The sequence below is a fragment of the Bactrocera latifrons genome, unplaced genomic scaffold, assembly GCF_001853355.1.
Source record: "Bactrocera latifrons isolate USDA-ARS-PBARC rearing strain unplaced genomic scaffold, ASM185335v1 scaffold_171, whole genome shotgun sequence".
Lineage (NCBI taxonomy): Eukaryota > Metazoa > Arthropoda > Insecta > Diptera > Tephritidae > Bactrocera > Bactrocera latifrons.
The window spans coordinates 177369-195171 of NW_017535197.1; the positions used below are offsets into that span (position 1 = coordinate 177369).

Here is a 17803-nt window from a genome sequence, read left to right on the forward strand (position 1 = left end):
TGTTATATATACATATATATATGATCAGACGAATATCACGGTCTTTATAGTTAAGAAAGCGTACTCAGTTATACATATTGACCTTTACAGGTCGTATAAATTATTATATACGGTATATAAGGGCTCATATTCCATATATTTATAAATTTTGTGAATGAAATAAGTATTGAGTAGTCGAAAAAGTCTTTTCGTATTTTGTCAATAGATGTCGTTACGTTACAGTCGTATGTCTCCAGACTCCGTCACCAATCATATTGTGCCATACATATAGTGTTGGAAAGGTGCGATTTTAAGCTTCTTTTAACCCAATTAAATTCGGGGAAGTTAAAAAAGTTACAGCTGTTCAAAAATGAGTTAAAATAATGAGAAATTCGCTATATTTTGAAATTTTTGTATAAAAACGAAAAATGCCACGCAAGACACCAATGATATTTGTGAAGTTTACGGAGACGATGCTGTAATAGTTCTTGTAGCACAGCAATGGTTCGCTCCCTTCCATTCTGGACATTTAGAAATTTCGATTTACACTGATGGAATAATGTCTCTAGCGGAAATTTGGCAAAAATTGGTCGACATATTGTTAATTTATTTATTAGTACATACATATATATATATGTATATAAAAAAATTACGTTGAAGTTTGATTAGAAATACGAAAAGACTTTTTCGACTAGCCAATAAATTGGAACGTAGTGAAATGTATTCAAAATCGCATTGTCTAGAAAGTGCCCCCTTCGTATTCAGATTTCGTTTTCAAGACTGTATCAAGAAGTGATCCCAATTGCTTAAGTGATATGAAGTTTTTGGTAAAAGTTTGAACTCATCTATAATGCAAAAATTTCATTATTACTACAGAATGTACTTATCGGAGTTTGCGAGTTATAGCACCTTTATACCTTTACAATTTTACACATTTGTTAATCGCAACCATTAGGCGAACTAAACTATTCGAACGTACTATGTGCAACATACATATGTATGTACGTATAGTGAGAGTATTAATATAGAGAACGCTTTTATTTTCCGTTCACAGTACACAAACGACCGCAGAAGAAGAAGTTCGTTAAATTCGGTTTGTTCGTGGCTGATAATTGGATAACGAAAAGCAACTTCATTATTAATAGACCGGAAAATACGCGAAAAACAAATATAATTAACACATTCATAAAAAGTTAAAATGAATGGTGATATGGTATTTAACGAAAATATAATAAAATATGTGAATATTTAAAATAATTGTGCCATAATGAACGACAGAAACGGGAAAATTTTGTAAACAATAAAGTAGTATAAATGAAAAAAAAAAACACACTGTATGTGTGCATTATAATGTTTTAATTAAAAAATAATGAAACCTTTAAAAATTATTCATTACAAAGGCGGTAGAGTGTAGTGACAATATTTTCATCAAAAATTGCTTATAACAAGGTAAGCAACCTCCTACAGTTCCTGCATATATGTACCATTTTAAATAAAATATGTACATTTGTATTGTTTATTACTAATAATTTTTAATAATCGTAGATGCGTCAATTTGTAAATATATGTATGTCCAAATAACTCAGATGGTAATCATAGTTTCTTAATATTAACGGGTACGTGGTTGTTTAAAATCCTGTTCAAAAGATGAATAATGGTGGACCCGAAGCTAAGAAGCATATATGTAATTCTTTGGTGAAATAGTTTCTTTTAAAAATTCATCAGCCATCTGCCTATAAGGTTTTGTAAAATTGGATAAGTTCAGTACTGTTTTCTAATATGTAACTGAAATTTATGTTTACCGAATGTGTACAAAAAGTACCTCATACATATATATTTACGTATATTTTACATTGCAGTTTTTTCTACCAAATGTGTAGTTTAATACAGGAGCTTCCTTAAATGATTATGGATTAAATTGCATGTATTTTTCTACTTCCTTTAGATTGAATGAAAAATACAGAATAAAGCAATATACATATTTGTTCCTTTGTAAGAATTTTAGGAATAATCTTTCATTTCAGACTTCCAATAAATTTGATTAAATTTGTTATTTAGCAATTGTCGTGGCTACAGTTCAATTTCATTATTTAGATAAGAGCCATTGCTACCGCTGCAATGTCTGCATTAGCCACTGTAACACATTCATTGTGTTGTTATTGTTTCATTGGCTACCTCTTCGTTAGATAATAAACTGATAAGCCACCAAATATCGCTTATAGTCGTTGTACATTGCAGTCATGGGGTTGAACATTTTTACATGTACATACATGTATGTATGTATTACGTCCATAATTGTATTTGCACGACCTGGTGTTTATGAAAATTTGGAGAAATGTCGATAACTTCAACGAATAACTGTTTAAAAGCTTAAAACGATACTTATCTTGAGGCACCGTATGGTCAATTAATTTAAATCTTTCTATGTTTTACATACCTTATATACATTGGCACAAAAAAGTTTCCGGAAATTGTAAATAAAACGCAAAATGTTTAATTATTAATCAATATTTATTCATTGTGTCGACTACAAAGTAATACCCACCAGATGTATTGCACTTATGTATACAAATGATTTTGTCCGCGAATCTCTTTTCATACGCACTTTTTGCAATGTTCTTCAGGTCCGTCAGCGAATTTTGTTTTATCTCCTCGATCGACTGCACACGGGTTCCACAGAGCGGAAATTTCAGTTTGGGGAAGAAGATAATATCACAGGAAGTTAAATCTAGCGAATGTGGTGGTGATCGATGGTATTCGTTTCGTTTTTTTTTCAATTCGACCACAATTGTACTCTTTAAAAAAAAAATACCGTTTTATCGGGACGAGTTCAGCAAGAACGCGTTTCATATCCAAAATATCCTCCAGAATCATTCAACGGACTCGCTAAAGATCTCGAGCTCTCTTTGTCATATCTCTAACACTTGAATGACGATTTTCAAGCACCATATTCTTCACTTTTTTTATATTTTCATCAGTTGAGGTCGAATGTGGTCCAGAACGAGGTATGTTTTCAACGATCTCTCGATCGTCTTTGAAGGCTTTGTACCACTCGCGGGTTTGTGTTTTTGACAAAACTGAATCACCGCTTTTTCCAACATTCGCATTGATTCCTCATACAAAATTTGGTTAGAAACACGAAATTTGAGACAAATTATTTGCTTGATATTTTTATTCATTGTAAAAATCGCAACGCACTACTGAGGTGGACCGACTTTAGCAGCTGCTGTTGCTGCCAACTTAGCAAAATACATTTTTCTGAAATATCATTTACTCGAAGAACTTACTAACAATTTCCGGGTCCTTTTTTATTTTAATGTATTAGGGTAGCTGTTATTCCCCAGGTTGATTATTTTTTTGAAAAATCCTGTAGTTTCAGTTTTTTGTTTTAAAAAACATTATTTAACGTAAGCCATCTCTTTATTTTCATTTCAAACCGTGCCTGAATCATATTTCTTTTTCCATGTATCTAACAAATAGGTCTACTCCTTTGAAAAAATATAAAATTATTTAGGTACGATTTCAGTTGAAAATAAAGAGCTTGTTTATAGTATTTTTTAGTGAAAAATTTTAAACTTTTAAAGCAAGAAGAGAATCAACTTGGGACATAACGGACGCTCTATTCTATATAAACATTTAAAAATATTGAATTTATTATACACACATATTCAAATATTAAACGGACATACCGTATCTATCAATTTTACACTTTCCTGTCGCATACCATCACACTAAGGAACTCTCTGCGTAGGGTAAAAAAGCTGCTACATCACTGGATATATTTCTTCTAAATGCCAATCCAATGTCGTCGCAGCTGTTGCAGATGTTATACCCATTGTGTAGGCCATTATTGACTTTCTACTGTATGTTCTGATTACGACTTTATTTGCTGTTCTATCAGAATCTCAACACTTGTTTGCGTGTAGAACAACAACTAGAAAGATACATACATATGTATATACTTATACGCATGTACTTCCTCCGAACTCCCTGCTTTATAAATGAACTCCAGTCACATTGCATAGTTCCCGATAATAAGGCACACGATAAGTTTTTCCACAATCTACTTTCCCATACATGCATACAAACATATTCGACAATATATGCTATACATTTATATTTTGCAAACAGTTATCTACGATAGTTGCACTTATTGAATTCATGTTATAGGGAACTTTATACATATCAGTTTATTATTTATTTCGTTTAATTGTGGGATAACTAACTTACCTGAGTGTATTTAGACATTTACATACAGTATCGAAACTGCTTGCGCTAAATGTTCTGTGCCACCGTTTGGGTTCGTGGGCTTCATTTTTTTAACTTTAATTTTTCTGATTTATCGCCGCATTAATTGTGCAGCAATTGTGAGATAAAGTGCTTTTCTACGTACTTCAGTAAATAGAAATTGATATCGCCCAGAAGGGTTTGAATTGGGCAGAAACTTAATTTCAACTTGTTAATAATAAAGTTTTAATCTTTTATTAATGCAGTGGCATTTGTTTGTGATTTAATAGTGAATAGTTAATGATATCTGAAAGATTATATATGTTTTGCCTAACTGACTTCAATAGTGACAAGTTTACAGAAACTCATTTAACAAAGCTCAGTCTACATTCGCCATGTGATTCTAATTTTCAAATTAAGCTGAAAATCTATTATTATAGTAGCGCAACTCAAAATGGTCCTTTATACTATAACTCAACCATGAGATCCCAAGTTCAGAGAATTTTTAAATGTGGTAGAGAGAAAAACACTCCAAAAGTATTAGGAATTACATTATTAAGGATTGTATATAATTTCGAGTACATGAAATGATAATCTTATTGAAATATTTATTTAAAAAATTATCGTTTAATACAATTATATAAGGCTGTATTCATACGGAAAAAGTGTTTGTATCCACAATGTCAAAATCTATCGACCCAACCTTATACATCGTGACAATAAAGTACAAGGAAATTGTAAATAAAATACAGAATATTTACTTATTCATCAATATTTATTTTGTCGCCTTCAAAGTAATACCCACCAGATTTAATACACTTATGCCAACGATTTTCCAGTCCTCTAAACAATTTTTGGGATGGTCTTCATTCAGTGAATTTTTTATCTCCATCATTCATTGAAAACGGGTTCGACGAAGCGACAATTCCAGTCTGAGGAACAAGAAAAAATCACACGATGTCAAATCTGGGGAATACGGTGGTTGATCGATGGTATGGTATTTTGAAAAATGGTATTTAAAAAAAAAACACGCTTTTCATACCCAAAATATAAACCAAAGTCATTCGAACGGACTCGCGAGAGATGTTGAGCTCTCTTGCCATCTCTCTACCTCTCTTTTTAATATTTTCATCAGTTGAAGATTTTTCGACCGTCTTTGAAGGCTTTTGTATCACCCGTAGGCTTGTGTTTTTGCATCACCGTAAGGCTTTTCCAACAGTCGCAACGATTCCGCACACGAAAGTTGGTCAGAAATACAAAATTGTAGACAAATTCTTTGTTGGATATTTTATCCATTGTAAAAATCGTAACGCTACTGAGGTGTACCGACTTAAGCCTGTCTCTTATACACATCTAGATGTGTATAAGAGACAGGGCTTTTGTATCACCCGTAGGCTTGTGTTTTTGCATCACCGTAAGGCTTTTCCAACAGTCGCAACGATTCCGCACACGAAAGTTGGTCAGAAATACAAAATTGTAGACAAATTCTTTGTTGGATATTTTATCCATTGTAAAAATCGTAACGCTACTGAGGTGTACCGACTTAAGCAGTTGCTGTAAACCAACTGGTTGACAGAGCGCGCTCATATTCATAGTAATATAGTAGGCATAGTAATTAAGCACAGTTCTACCGACTTAGCAAATTAATTTTTTTTTGAAATATCATTTAGCCTAGGAATTTTATTACAATTTCCGCGTGCTTTTTTGTCACAATGTACTATATAATTGAATTGATTTGAGTCTAACAGAGTTTGAATTTTCTTCTTTTATGCCAATTTTTACCTGTTCTCGAAGCAGTCACAGCGAATCCTAATTTAAAAAATGTAGAATACAAAATGTACTCAATTGTTTGTTTTTATTTTTTGAGTAAAAAACATAAATCGCAGAGTAAATAAACAAAGTGTCTGGTATAAAATAAATATGTGCATCATTTGATTTAATGAAACAATTTGTTAAGCGTTTTGGTGAAAAAATATTTTTGCCAGGCTACCTACGTACACACGCACCAGCCTTGGTGTGCAATAGAATGAAAAACAATATTTAAATAAGTAAATCGAAGTCTTAACGATTTGTTGTTGGTATGATAATTATACAAGAACGGATAGCTTTCGCGCATACTTTAATGCTATTGTTACATATTGAAATGAGTATAATAGTTTTCTTTACTTAACAGCTGGATGTAAGTCCAAACACTAAACGAGGTATTAGGCGGGCTGAGTAGTTCGTATCGTCTTTTATTCAACTCTATTCTACTTAATTCAAGTCCTTCTATGATAACTTTTTTGTTCAACAAGTTCTCTTCACGAAATTGGCAAGGCAATGCTATAATCTCTGAATAAATTGTTCAGATCAGAGCACTATTGCATATACAAGTATGTAGCTGCCAGTCAACCAGTCCGATCAAAATCAATGTAAAGATATTTTTTCCTTATTAAGTAATCTTAATGAGACTTGAATGTTGTTTTTATCGAACGACGTGACCAGAAAGAACTGACACAACTATATATACATACATACTATATATATATGCATATATATATATTGGTAAAAGAAAACCACCTGAAAGGGGTGTTATAGTTTAGGTGCAGCCGAAGTTAACGTTTTTCCTTGTCGTCTTTTCAGAAAGTATTTTATAGAGGTCTCAGAAAAGATAAAATGGCATTTCACCATCCTTAATACTGATTGATACAACTTATTACTTTCTTACTTTTCAAATGAGACGGGATTGACGGTTTGCCTTTTTGGGTTAAGCGATAAATATTGGTTGTGCACCTAGACATTACCTTAGCTCAATACATACGTAGTATCGTATGATTTTCGTTTCTTATGTCTGGGTAATGTGTGAATTATCTTATTGAACATGGGAGCAAACTCTTATGAAGGTACTCTGAAATTGACCAAATGGGTCAATAGTTTGACTACACATTTTTTTGTAATAGAGCTTTGGAGACCTGGATATATTTCAAGTGCCTTTAACATTTTCAAATTACGAGATCATGATATGTTTCGTACTGCTGACCAACAACTTGAAAATGATCCGGATTTTCATCAAAAAAGTATCTTCTGCGATGAGGCTCATTTCTGAATAGCTTCGCCAATAAGCAAAATATGCATTATTAGTCAGACGGCAATCCACATGTATGGACTAGGACAATATGTGGTTCCAACAGGACGGCGCCACAAGCCACACAGCGAACGTCCCAATCAATTTATTGGAAATGGCCCAGTCAATTGGTAGCCTCGGTCGTGCAATTTGACGCCGTTAGACTATTTCCTGTGGAGTTACGTGAAGTCCAAGCGTGCCCGTAATGACCATGCAAAAGAAATTGAGTTTCATACATTATGGCATCAAATGTAGTTTCACAGGCATAAAGAATTTCATTGACATCCCAAATTATGCTTGTTTTATTTTATAGTGTTCTTATTGGAAACCCAGGTTATGTTCTCATATGTTTACAATTTTATGTCGGTTATAGATGTAAACTTGGGCTCTTAAAACAACTTTCATTTTTAGAGTTATGCAGATAAGCCTTTAAAAATATACATTTCTAATAACTAAATTAATTAATTAAGAAAATATTGATATATTTGTACTCTCGCACAAGAATAAAATGGAAAGTTACTACCAGGCATTTCTCGCAGGGTATTCACAGTATATAGTCTTGTGATAATGTTGTGGAGGCGTGATTTCGGTATGACTACTTACTTTTGTATGACTTATAGTTTTGGCGTTTAGCTTCATGTAATTAATTGTAAATTTGCATTCAAGCTATTCACTTTAGAAACAAGGTTTTCAATTTCGATTCTAACTGTGTGTACAATTGTCAATACAGAAAGAAATCTTATTACATTTTAGCTATTTGTAATGTTCACAACAGTTATGCAATGGGTCCTACTGTAAAACTGAGGTATCTATACGCGATATTTATGCCAATGGTAATGACGGAGGTTTTTGGACTATATATGGACTACACAGGTACGTGACCAGAGCTTTTTAACACATGCAAGTAGTAAAGAGATTATATTCAAAATATTTATCCAAAATATATTATCTATATATTTTTTGTACGGATTTGAGTAGGACACAACTGTCTCATATATAGTGGGCACTCTTTATTATTATTTATTATTTTTAAGTGTATTTAAATTAGCATAAATGAACGGAATGATATTGCAAAAGAGAGCAAATTCGAAAACGTAACCATGTCAGAGAGAGTTTGCGAGTGAACATTTTTCTAGTAGATTTAATTTTTAGTTTCTGATAAATTGATTAATTCAAGTGTAGATATGGAAACTACTAATTGTCAATATACAACATAAATAAATAAATTTAAAACTTTATTCAAGATTGTATAGTGAAAGCAATGTTATAACAGCAATATGTTACTTTTTTATGTCCTGCCTTTAATAAAAACGTGTTGTAACGATGTTGTAAAACAATTTATTAAAAACTTTAAAGAATCTACCGAATTCATACATCAGCGGGCTGGTTATGACATTCGATTACACTGTGGTGTTGAAGGATTGATGGATGAAGAACAGCTTGCAAATAAAAAGATCTATTGGTTTTTTAAGGTTGGTGCTACCAAAACTATTCATTATATTTACATATCAACCTTTAAAATTAATGTACATTTTTACAAGTGTCGAGAAAAAACGTTCATCGCCGAAAATTGCCATAAGTGGATGCAGTTGCCTTGTGAAGAAAACTTTTGCCAATCAGACTTGTTGCTCCACAATGTCACTGAGGAGTATTCTGGCTTATATAAATGTACCGTTGTGCCACTGAAATACAAATCTGGGCATGCGCTTGATATTCAATTCGTTCGTACTTATCAACTTGATGTGAAAAGTAAGTGAGCAAAAATGAGTAGAAATCTATATAAGACCATTGTAAGCAATTTGTAGAGATTTAAAAATTAATACGAAGTATAATATTCCTTGCAGATACTAGTGCCGCTATACCCAAATTCGTAGATCCATACCCTTTAAATAAGACGGCTGTTATCAATGACCAAGTGGTGTTTCAGTGTCGTGTGCAAAGTGAAGAGCATCCCACCATAAAGTGGTTTCGTCGCGCTCCAGCTTCTCATCCCAATAGCTTGGAAAATATGGGTGTCAATAGTAATAATCTTAATGCGCACATAGTCCATTATAACGGACATACCTATGAGCTGTTGCATACAGCTGGCGAGAAATACATTGGAGAGGATATGTTTTTAAGCAAATTGATATTAAATGGAGTGCGACTGAGAGATGAGGGTTACTATGCATGTGCTGCTATCACTTTTCATGGCTATAAAATTCGAGAAGCATACTTAGAAGTTCATCGTCAAGGATATGTAGAAGACTACAGCGCTAATGGGGAAGCATATACTGATCCGAGTGAATTCTGGTTACTATTTTTAATGCCTGTGGGGTTAGCAATGCCACCGCTGATATTTTGGCTAAGCTATTTGATTTATAAACGGTTCACCATGCATGCGGAGATTCAAAGAAACTCGCAAACTTATTCCGAAGACTTCATAGAAGACGATAATTGTGTGCTTAGAGCGTAGTAGTGCGAAAAAAGTGTTAAAACTCATAGTTTATATGTTGTATGCAATGAGAAATAATTACAAATAAGATAAATACGCTTATTAATTTAACTAAAGTATATATATAAATCAATATGAATATTAATTAAATTAGGTATTCAAGCTCATGCCTGATATAGAGTATAATTATTGTAAATAATTTACGAAATAATTAAGAACATTGCCATACTATACCCATACATTTATGCATATGCATACCTATGTATATAAATTCATGATTGTATAATATTTATCTATCATAATTATTTATTAAATATTTATATGTATATTATTATTATTTTTATTTTTTAAATATTTATTTAAGCGCCAAATAATTAAGGATGTCTAAAAATGTTTCTTTAACAAAGAAGAGTTCGTTCTTTGGATTAATTGAATTCTAAAATTAAATTTTGTGTAAAAAATTACAGAAAATACACTAACTGCTAATATATAAAAATGATAATAGTTTTTACTGATTTGTAATAAAAAAAATAAAACTAACTGAAATAACTTCTAACAGCAATAAAATTTGCTAATACTTGTCTAAATCGTATTCGAAAATTTTTAATAAAGTGTTCGAAAATTAATATTCGACCAAAAAATTGATTGTGTAGATTCCAAAACCGAAACAAACACGAAATTAAGAGGAATATCAACTTGATATAAAATGTTTTTCAACATTGCTTTTTTTAAAAATCAAAATTTGTAGCAATCAAGTTCAAAATTTTTTCATCTCTGTCAATTATAATTCGAGTGTAATATATCTATTTTTTTAAATATATATTTATATAAACTTACACATAATTAGTATCGTTAACTTGATGATATTGGAAATTTATTTGAATTTTTATTTGATGCGCCAATTTCAAGTGCATATTTTTTACTTACGCATTTGCATCAACATCGCCAATCAATTGGAGCCAATAGAGTCACCTGAAGCGTTGGAAGTCTAGATTTTTAAATCATCAAATTGGATGAAATGTCAAGAAAGCGTAACTCGAATCGTATATCGATGGCGCTTTTGCACTCGATTGTACCATGTCCCAGCATTGAAGAATACGAATGTGAATATTATCGGCCTGGTTGTTATTGCATACCGCAAGCGATGCCACATGTCGCACCCTATACATGCGCTTATCTCCACGATTACGTGCCTCAGTGGACGGCTGCCTGTCACACGGCCACTTATGTGGTGGATGCTTACGGTATGGTTTATTATCTCAGCGATTTCGAACATCAGTTGCAATTTCCCAATAATATGGTTCACACGGATATCGTTTACCACTTACCAAACTTTTTTGATGGTCAGGACTATGAGGTAGCGACAGAGGAGGTCGAAAGTGAAATTGTGAGTCCACGTAAACGCGAACGTCTTGAAAATGAAAATGATTCTGAAGACATGGAACCGGAATATAACAAAGATTTTTGTCAAGATTACGAATTTTCTGATGTCAATTCTGAGAGTAATCCACTAAAAAAGTCCAATGACTCTGATCATGAGTATCTTGTGGAAGAACCATCTGATACAGAAACTAAAGTTTAAGAGTGAAATGAGCGCAGAGTAAATTGTACTTATTTGTTTCATTGTTTGTATATTTTGGAAACATCTTATTGAATGTACCCATTGTCGAATATTGCGAATAGATTTTTATTAAATTTATGTAGAACTGAATTTTGTTATTACAAAGGTTGTACATACTCTTTAGTAATTCGTTATTACCGATACTAAACTGTCTAACGAGGGTCGCCAAGTAGCATAAAGCCATTATTTCTTTTATTTTAGAGCAAGGTCTAAAAAAGTTTTATACAAAATCAGCACCAATCCACATTATGATTGAGAATTCAACTTAATTACAGTAAAATATCATACATTTTGATCAATGTATACCGCGAATATTGAGGCTATGGGAAGATTTGATTTGATTGGTTTAACTTTTAGCAATGCTCAAGAATACTCGAGAACATGTTTTGCTCAATTTTAGGTAGAGGTTTCACGCAATGACCGTTATATTCGGAATAGAGTCTGCTAAAATTATGAAAGTCGTTATATATCGTTATATGTATGTAGTATATGCGAGCTATAGTATAACACTATAATGTATCCAATGTTACACGTTTACTTAATTTTATTAAGATATCTAACATAAAGCCAATCGCGAGTTCGTAATTTTTATATGAAGTGTATGGGGCCTAGGTGATATATTGATACGATTTTATACATTTTTAATATTGCGACAGACAGAGATACCTCGCATATTGACCGATATATGGACATACATATATAGTATAAAACCAACTGGAACTTTGAGAATTCTTATATTAGGTATGAGGGGGCTATGAATAGCCTTTAACCGATTTTAACCTTTTACGTACCAGAATTCATTATTACTAGGAAAAAACGTTCTTTAATTTACTTTGCAAGTCAGCGATAGGCACTCAGGTTCACATATTCAATGTCTGGCTTACTTAGTTATGGCCCTCTTATGCGTTATCTACTCGTATTAATGTAATTTTGTGAGCGTGGTAATGGTGCAAGAGAATTGCGAGAGTATAAAAGTATACATACTTAAAATACCGTTTTTTATTTTGTTTCAGATAGCACTAGTTTCTAAAAGCACACTCACTCATCGAGACCCTCTGAAAAAGGAGGTCCGGAGATTGTTGTGCCAATAGGTTCAAAGCTGTTTAATAAAGTTTCACAGAGAGAAATTAGTTTCTTTTCTCCTTACTAATAAATTTTCAACATTTGGGCTCCATCTTGATCTAACTCTTTTATTATTGGATATCAAAACTAATTTTAGATCTGTAACATTAAGGTCAGATATTTCCTTTGTGGTATGAGCATTCTTTGATATGTAAGTACATATATTGAACTATGCATTTACTCAGTCAGATATAACCAGACATACATATGAAGAGTGTCTCATGATACTCACAACGAAACTCGGGTTTACGTAGGTTGACTTTTATATTTCGGAATTTGGCAACCCATGTGTTATGGCAAAATTTCACATTTTATGATGTTGATCTATTTGTTTTGTTTACAGTAACTTAAAATATTTATCTCTTGCCAAAAAATGCAATTAAATCGCGTAGATTTTCGCGCTATTAATTTTTACAACTGTCGACGTGTACTCGTATTAATTCAGCAACAGTGCATCCATGAACCTCATTGTATTTTTAGCGATGACGCAGCCATAAACTTAGAATAAGGCAGAACAGTATATTTTGAGTACGATTTGCTTACCAATTGCCTTTCAAGAATAAGGAAAACCAACCGCCAAAAACACACATCGACTGAAACAACTGCATTTTTGAGCAATCAAAACATTGATTGGATGTGACTAGTCCTGACTTGGCACGGAATGGCTTCTTTTTATTTCCGTACGTTAAAAATATACTAAGAGGTCAACGTTTTTCGACACTTGAAGAGGCGTTGAATTCATTCTGAACTCTTGTTTTGGAGATACCACAATCAGAATGATGAAAAGCCTTTTTAAAAACAATAAAGCGATTTTAGATATTTAATATATATTTTTGTTCTCTAATTTCGAAATATAAAAGGCAACCCTCGCAGAATGTGTCTATATTTAATTATAAGCATCTACAAACATTGCGTCTAGTCGGTAATTTTTCTCTTTATGCTTGCTCAGTGCATATGTACATAACTCAATTCAGTCACTTGCCTGCTGTTGGGACGAGAAATACAAATCCGACAACAATTCGTATAAAAGTTAAAAAGCTATTAAGTAAGCGCAAGTGGCATACAGATACATTTTATATTAATAATAAAATATTTGACTATTTTTGGATTCTCTCATAAGTATTACTAAGTGTTTTATGAAATGATTGTATGGCTTCATGCATATGGTTATTGAAAATAAGTGCAATTGTATAAAAAGTTGTACCGAAAAACTGAAATTTTTTAGAAATAACTGGCAATATTAGTGTGGTGAAACAAAAAACATCACTCATACGCCAAGATGGTCAATCTCGATTGCCAGTCCAGGCGAAGTACGAAAATATCGGTTATTATTCTGGGTGGTGCACTATGCACCGTTATGATGGCCTATTTCGTTTTTGGCGATAATAACGACGAACAGGGTCTAAGAAACCTTCGAATGATCTCGATTGTAAGTGTTTATCAATTTGGTACAAAAAATTTTGTTTGCTAAATAACCTCCTATGTAGTTTATCTAGGGAATTTCGATAACACAGATAAAATAATTAAATAAAAGTATGTCAACAATTATACTCGTTATTTCACAAAAAAGGAATGAATAAAATGATAAATTACGTTACAAAACGCTATTTATAGGTTTTTCGACATGGTGAGAAAACACCAAGCTCCTTTTACCCCACTGATCCACATGCGCTACATGAGTGGCCGGGTGGCTTGGGAGCACTTACACAGGTAATTAACTGTTGAACAGATATACATATATTTACAAATTTATTGTAGTAGATATAATTTAAACTTTTTTAGAAAGGCAGTCAACAGGCTTACAATTTGGGTAAAAACTTGCGCATGCGTTACTATCGTTTACTGCCCCCAAACGGTATTTATACGCAGCAACAGGTACTCGCTTCAAGCTCGGCGGCTGAACGCTGTATTATGAGCGCGCAAAGTGTCTTGGCAGGTTTTATGCCACCACTTGACCACAACAAGGTTTTGGTGAGTACTATCATGCATATTTGATATATTGGTTACAAAGTTTTTTATATACAACCACTTTTATTTTACATTTAGCCAATCCCATGGCAGCCAGCGGCTGTAAATGTTATACCACGAAGTGAAGATACGGTATGCTATTCTGTAGATCATAAATGTTTTAACGAAGAACACGTTTAGATGCACTGAGTGGTTTATACTAATATATAGTATTGTGTAATTCGTTTTGTAAGGTTATGTAGTTTCTTATACCCTGAGCAGGTTATATTAAGTTTGCCACAAAGTTTGTAACGCTTGGAAGGAAACGTAGGAGACCCTATAAAATATATGTATACATATATGTATGTTTGTATGATCAGGGTGACGAGCTGAACCTATTTAGTCATGGCCTCTGTCTGTCTGTATGTACGCGAATTAGTTCCTTAGTTTTTGAAATATCGATCTGAAATATCTTCTTGGAAATGCCGTCGTTGAACCAAATACATACATATATACAGACATATGTATGTACCTATATTATAAACTGAATGATCAAAATCAAGTTCTTGTATAGAAACCGTTTTATTTGTAAAGGATATTATCGCTGCAGTGTAACCGAAGTTAACGTATTTTCTTATTTTGAATTCATTTTTATACTAACATACGTAGAAGAACTGTGTTAAAACGTGATATTCATTATTTATATTGATTTTTTACTAATTAAGTTTTTCAAATTTCTCTATAATATTCTAATTGAATTAAGGTATTTCTCGTATATTATTTAGCTCTTGGCGCAAAAGAAACCGTGTTTGAAATATGACACAATTCTGCAAAAATTGTATAAGAATCCACCACCAGAGCTACGAAAATTAAACGAAGAAAATGCGGAATTATTCAAATTGCTAACGAAACACTCAGGCAAGGTGAGTATTATAAGTCATTTATAGCGGATTCTGTAACCAGTCTCTCGTCTCTACTTGAGACATTTTGAGGTAAAATCTCAATTTGTGACTAGTTACTATTCACAAATCAGTCTGTAGCGTGAGTCTCAAAATATTGACTCAAACTTGAGACCTGGTAGTTAGCAGGTTACAAAAACAAAAGGAATTCTTGTCTGCCATTTTGAATATACTGAATAGAGATCATCATAGATATTAACCGATTGTCGTTCTTTTATATTTTGTAAGCAACTCAAACCCGAAAAGGTTAAAAATAAAACAACTTTACATAAATTTCGTAAATATTATGAAACAAAGTCAACATATATTTTTATTTTTATTGATAATTATGTTTTTTGACTATGTTATAGAAAATTTAATATTTGTTATCGACATATTTATTTTCATTCAACTTTAAAAAGCATCTCTGAATAATGAAATGTAATATATTTTTTGACTGTCACTTACAGAATAGCAAAATCGTCTCAAGTCTCTAACTCAAAATCTCAAATTTAGAGACTTGACACTGTATCACAGTACAGAATCGCACGGTTAGTGAATATGTATGTATGTATATAGTACACAAGTAATTGATCAATACATTTGACATAAGTGAATATTCTCTCGTTAAGCATTGAGCACCTTACTTAGAGAACCAAGATATCTTAAGCTGGCAACGACTCCCTTGCTACATTAGACTGTCTAGGATTTAAATATACCCGAAAATCTATAACTTGATGAACCATATGTCATCTGCGCCGATTTCGGTTGGTATGTCTGTATATAATTATTCCAAAATTAGCGTTTTATTGTTGCCCCTGCAGCGTCAAATATTAAAAAGTCGGGACTGTTGTAGGATAACGATTAATTATTTATATATTTGTCTAATAAAATTCTCAACTTTAAAGCTGTTGATGACTGGAAAACCTCATGATCCCCATCCTCTACTAATAGAGAAACATTTTAACGCAGAAGTTAATATGAAGGGTATTTGGATACATAAGTAGTATATTAAAAGGGCAAATAACGACTTTATAAGTCTAGCTAACATTTTTGAAGAAAAGGGAAATTTAACTAACTAAAACAGCTTTATTAGTATAAAGAAAAGCTATTTTCTAAAATCTATTATTTATTCTGAATAAAATATACTTAATCGTATGTGTGAGCAAAACTTGTAAATAATTTTTTTCTCCTACAGAATATATCGACGCTAATTGATGTTGAAATGTTGTATACAACTTTAAAAGTAGAAGCTGAAGCAGGTCTTGTATTACCTGATTGGACAGAAAATATCTATCCTGACAAATTGGAGTCATTAGCCGCTCGTAGTTACTCACTTTACACAGAATCGAATTTAATGAAAAAAGTTAAGGGTGGAGCGTTTTTAGCGGAGATAATTAAAAAAATGGAGAATAAGCGAAGGAAGAATTTAAATCCTGATCGTAAAATATTCTTATACTCTGGGCATGATATTACATTGGTAAATATTATGAATACCTTAAATATACTGGATCAAACAGATACATTACCAAGTTATGCATCTGCACTTTCGTTTGAGCTACATCATAGCTCTTTGTTTAAAGACGATTTCGAAGTAAAGGTACTATAAATTTCATATGTACATCAAACATTCATATTATTAATGTTATATAATATATACATACATATATAAATACGAATCACTTTCAGATCGTTTATTATTATAACAGCGAAGACAAATTTCCAAAGGAAATTCACATACCCAACTGCAATGTTCCTTGTTCACTTACCCAATTCAGCAATTCTATAAATCATCTGTTACTGGACGATTACGATGATACATGCGAAAACCCTACCACAGACTGCAAAAACTAGGAGCGCTTGCAAAATTAATTATGAATATGGACATTTTTATAAAATGTCATTTATAACAGTTGAAGACTAATATGTGTAAGAACTTCCACAACAAGTTTAAAAGCATAGAACCTACTGATAAAAGTAATATGTTGCTTATTTTATCTGAATATTGTTATGATTACGGAATGGCAATTTTTAAATCCCCAAATTGGGGCATTGCATAGATGGGAAATTCAGTTCACTTAATACCGAAATTAGGTACATATATACGTATAAGCAATTATTTCTAAATCAAAACAAGTCGCATGTATATGTTAATATTGTATGAAATGAGCAAATTCCATACTTTATTTAATTTTTAGAGTACAATTTGTTGAAATATTGGAAGGAATTGCTATGTACAAGAAATCAGAAAAGAAATAATTGTAAATAATAAAAATCACGTTTGCTGGCAACGCCAAAGTCCTGTCGGCAACTAGTCAACTCAATGAAAACAGATGTTTGTAATTCTTATGTGAATAATAAATATTTAGATTTTGTGAATTCATAACATATTTGAAATAAGCTTAACAAAACCTTTTACTGTACAATTAAAG

At 32.2% G+C, this 17803-nt stretch overlaps 3 protein-coding genes across 5 annotated transcripts; all 3 read left to right on the forward strand.

Annotated features, from left to right (window-relative positions):
* The first annotated feature begins 1043 nt into the window (after positions 1–1043).
* On the forward strand, positions 1044–10000 carry LOC108966902. Of its 2 annotated transcripts, none has more exons than XM_018930045.1 (5): positions 1044–1428; positions 8063–8182; positions 8666–8781; positions 8851–9058; positions 9154–10000. In XM_018930045.1, the coding sequence occupies exons 2-5, from the start codon at positions 8092–8094 to the stop codon at positions 9762–9764; spliced, it is 1026 nt and encodes a 341-aa protein (XP_018785590.1). In that variant the 5' UTR covers positions 1044–1428; positions 8063–8091; the 3' UTR covers positions 9765–10000. The 2 variants fall into 2 exon arrangements, with proteins under 2 accessions (XP_018785590.1, XP_018785588.1); XM_018930043.1 differs by lacking the exon at positions 1044–1428 and adding an exon at positions 7806–7898.
* A 449-nt stretch (positions 10001–10449) lies between these two features.
* LOC108966903 lies at positions 10450–11442 on the forward strand. The gene is made up of 2 exons (XM_018930046.1): positions 10450–10537; positions 10653–11442. The coding sequence occupies exon 2, from the start codon at positions 10762–10764 to the stop codon at positions 11323–11325; it is 564 nt and encodes a 187-aa protein (XP_018785591.1). The 5' UTR covers positions 10450–10537; positions 10653–10761; the 3' UTR covers positions 11326–11442.
* A 2033-nt stretch (positions 11443–13475) lies between these two features.
* Positions 13476–17754, forward strand: LOC108966918 (lysosomal acid phosphatase). Of its 2 annotated transcripts, XM_018930068.1 has the most exons (8): positions 13476–13531; positions 13712–13915; positions 14101–14196; positions 14269–14457; positions 14533–14586; positions 15219–15356; positions 16570–16971; positions 17061–17754. In XM_018930068.1, the coding sequence occupies exons 2-8, from the start codon at positions 13766–13768 to the stop codon at positions 17223–17225; spliced, it is 1194 nt and encodes a 397-aa protein (XP_018785613.1). In that variant the 5' UTR covers positions 13476–13531; positions 13712–13765; the 3' UTR covers positions 17226–17754. The 2 variants fall into 2 exon arrangements, with proteins under 2 accessions (XP_018785613.1, XP_018785612.1); XM_018930067.1 differs by having other exon boundaries at positions 13478–13915.
* Positions 17755–17803: the final 49 nt, after the last annotated feature.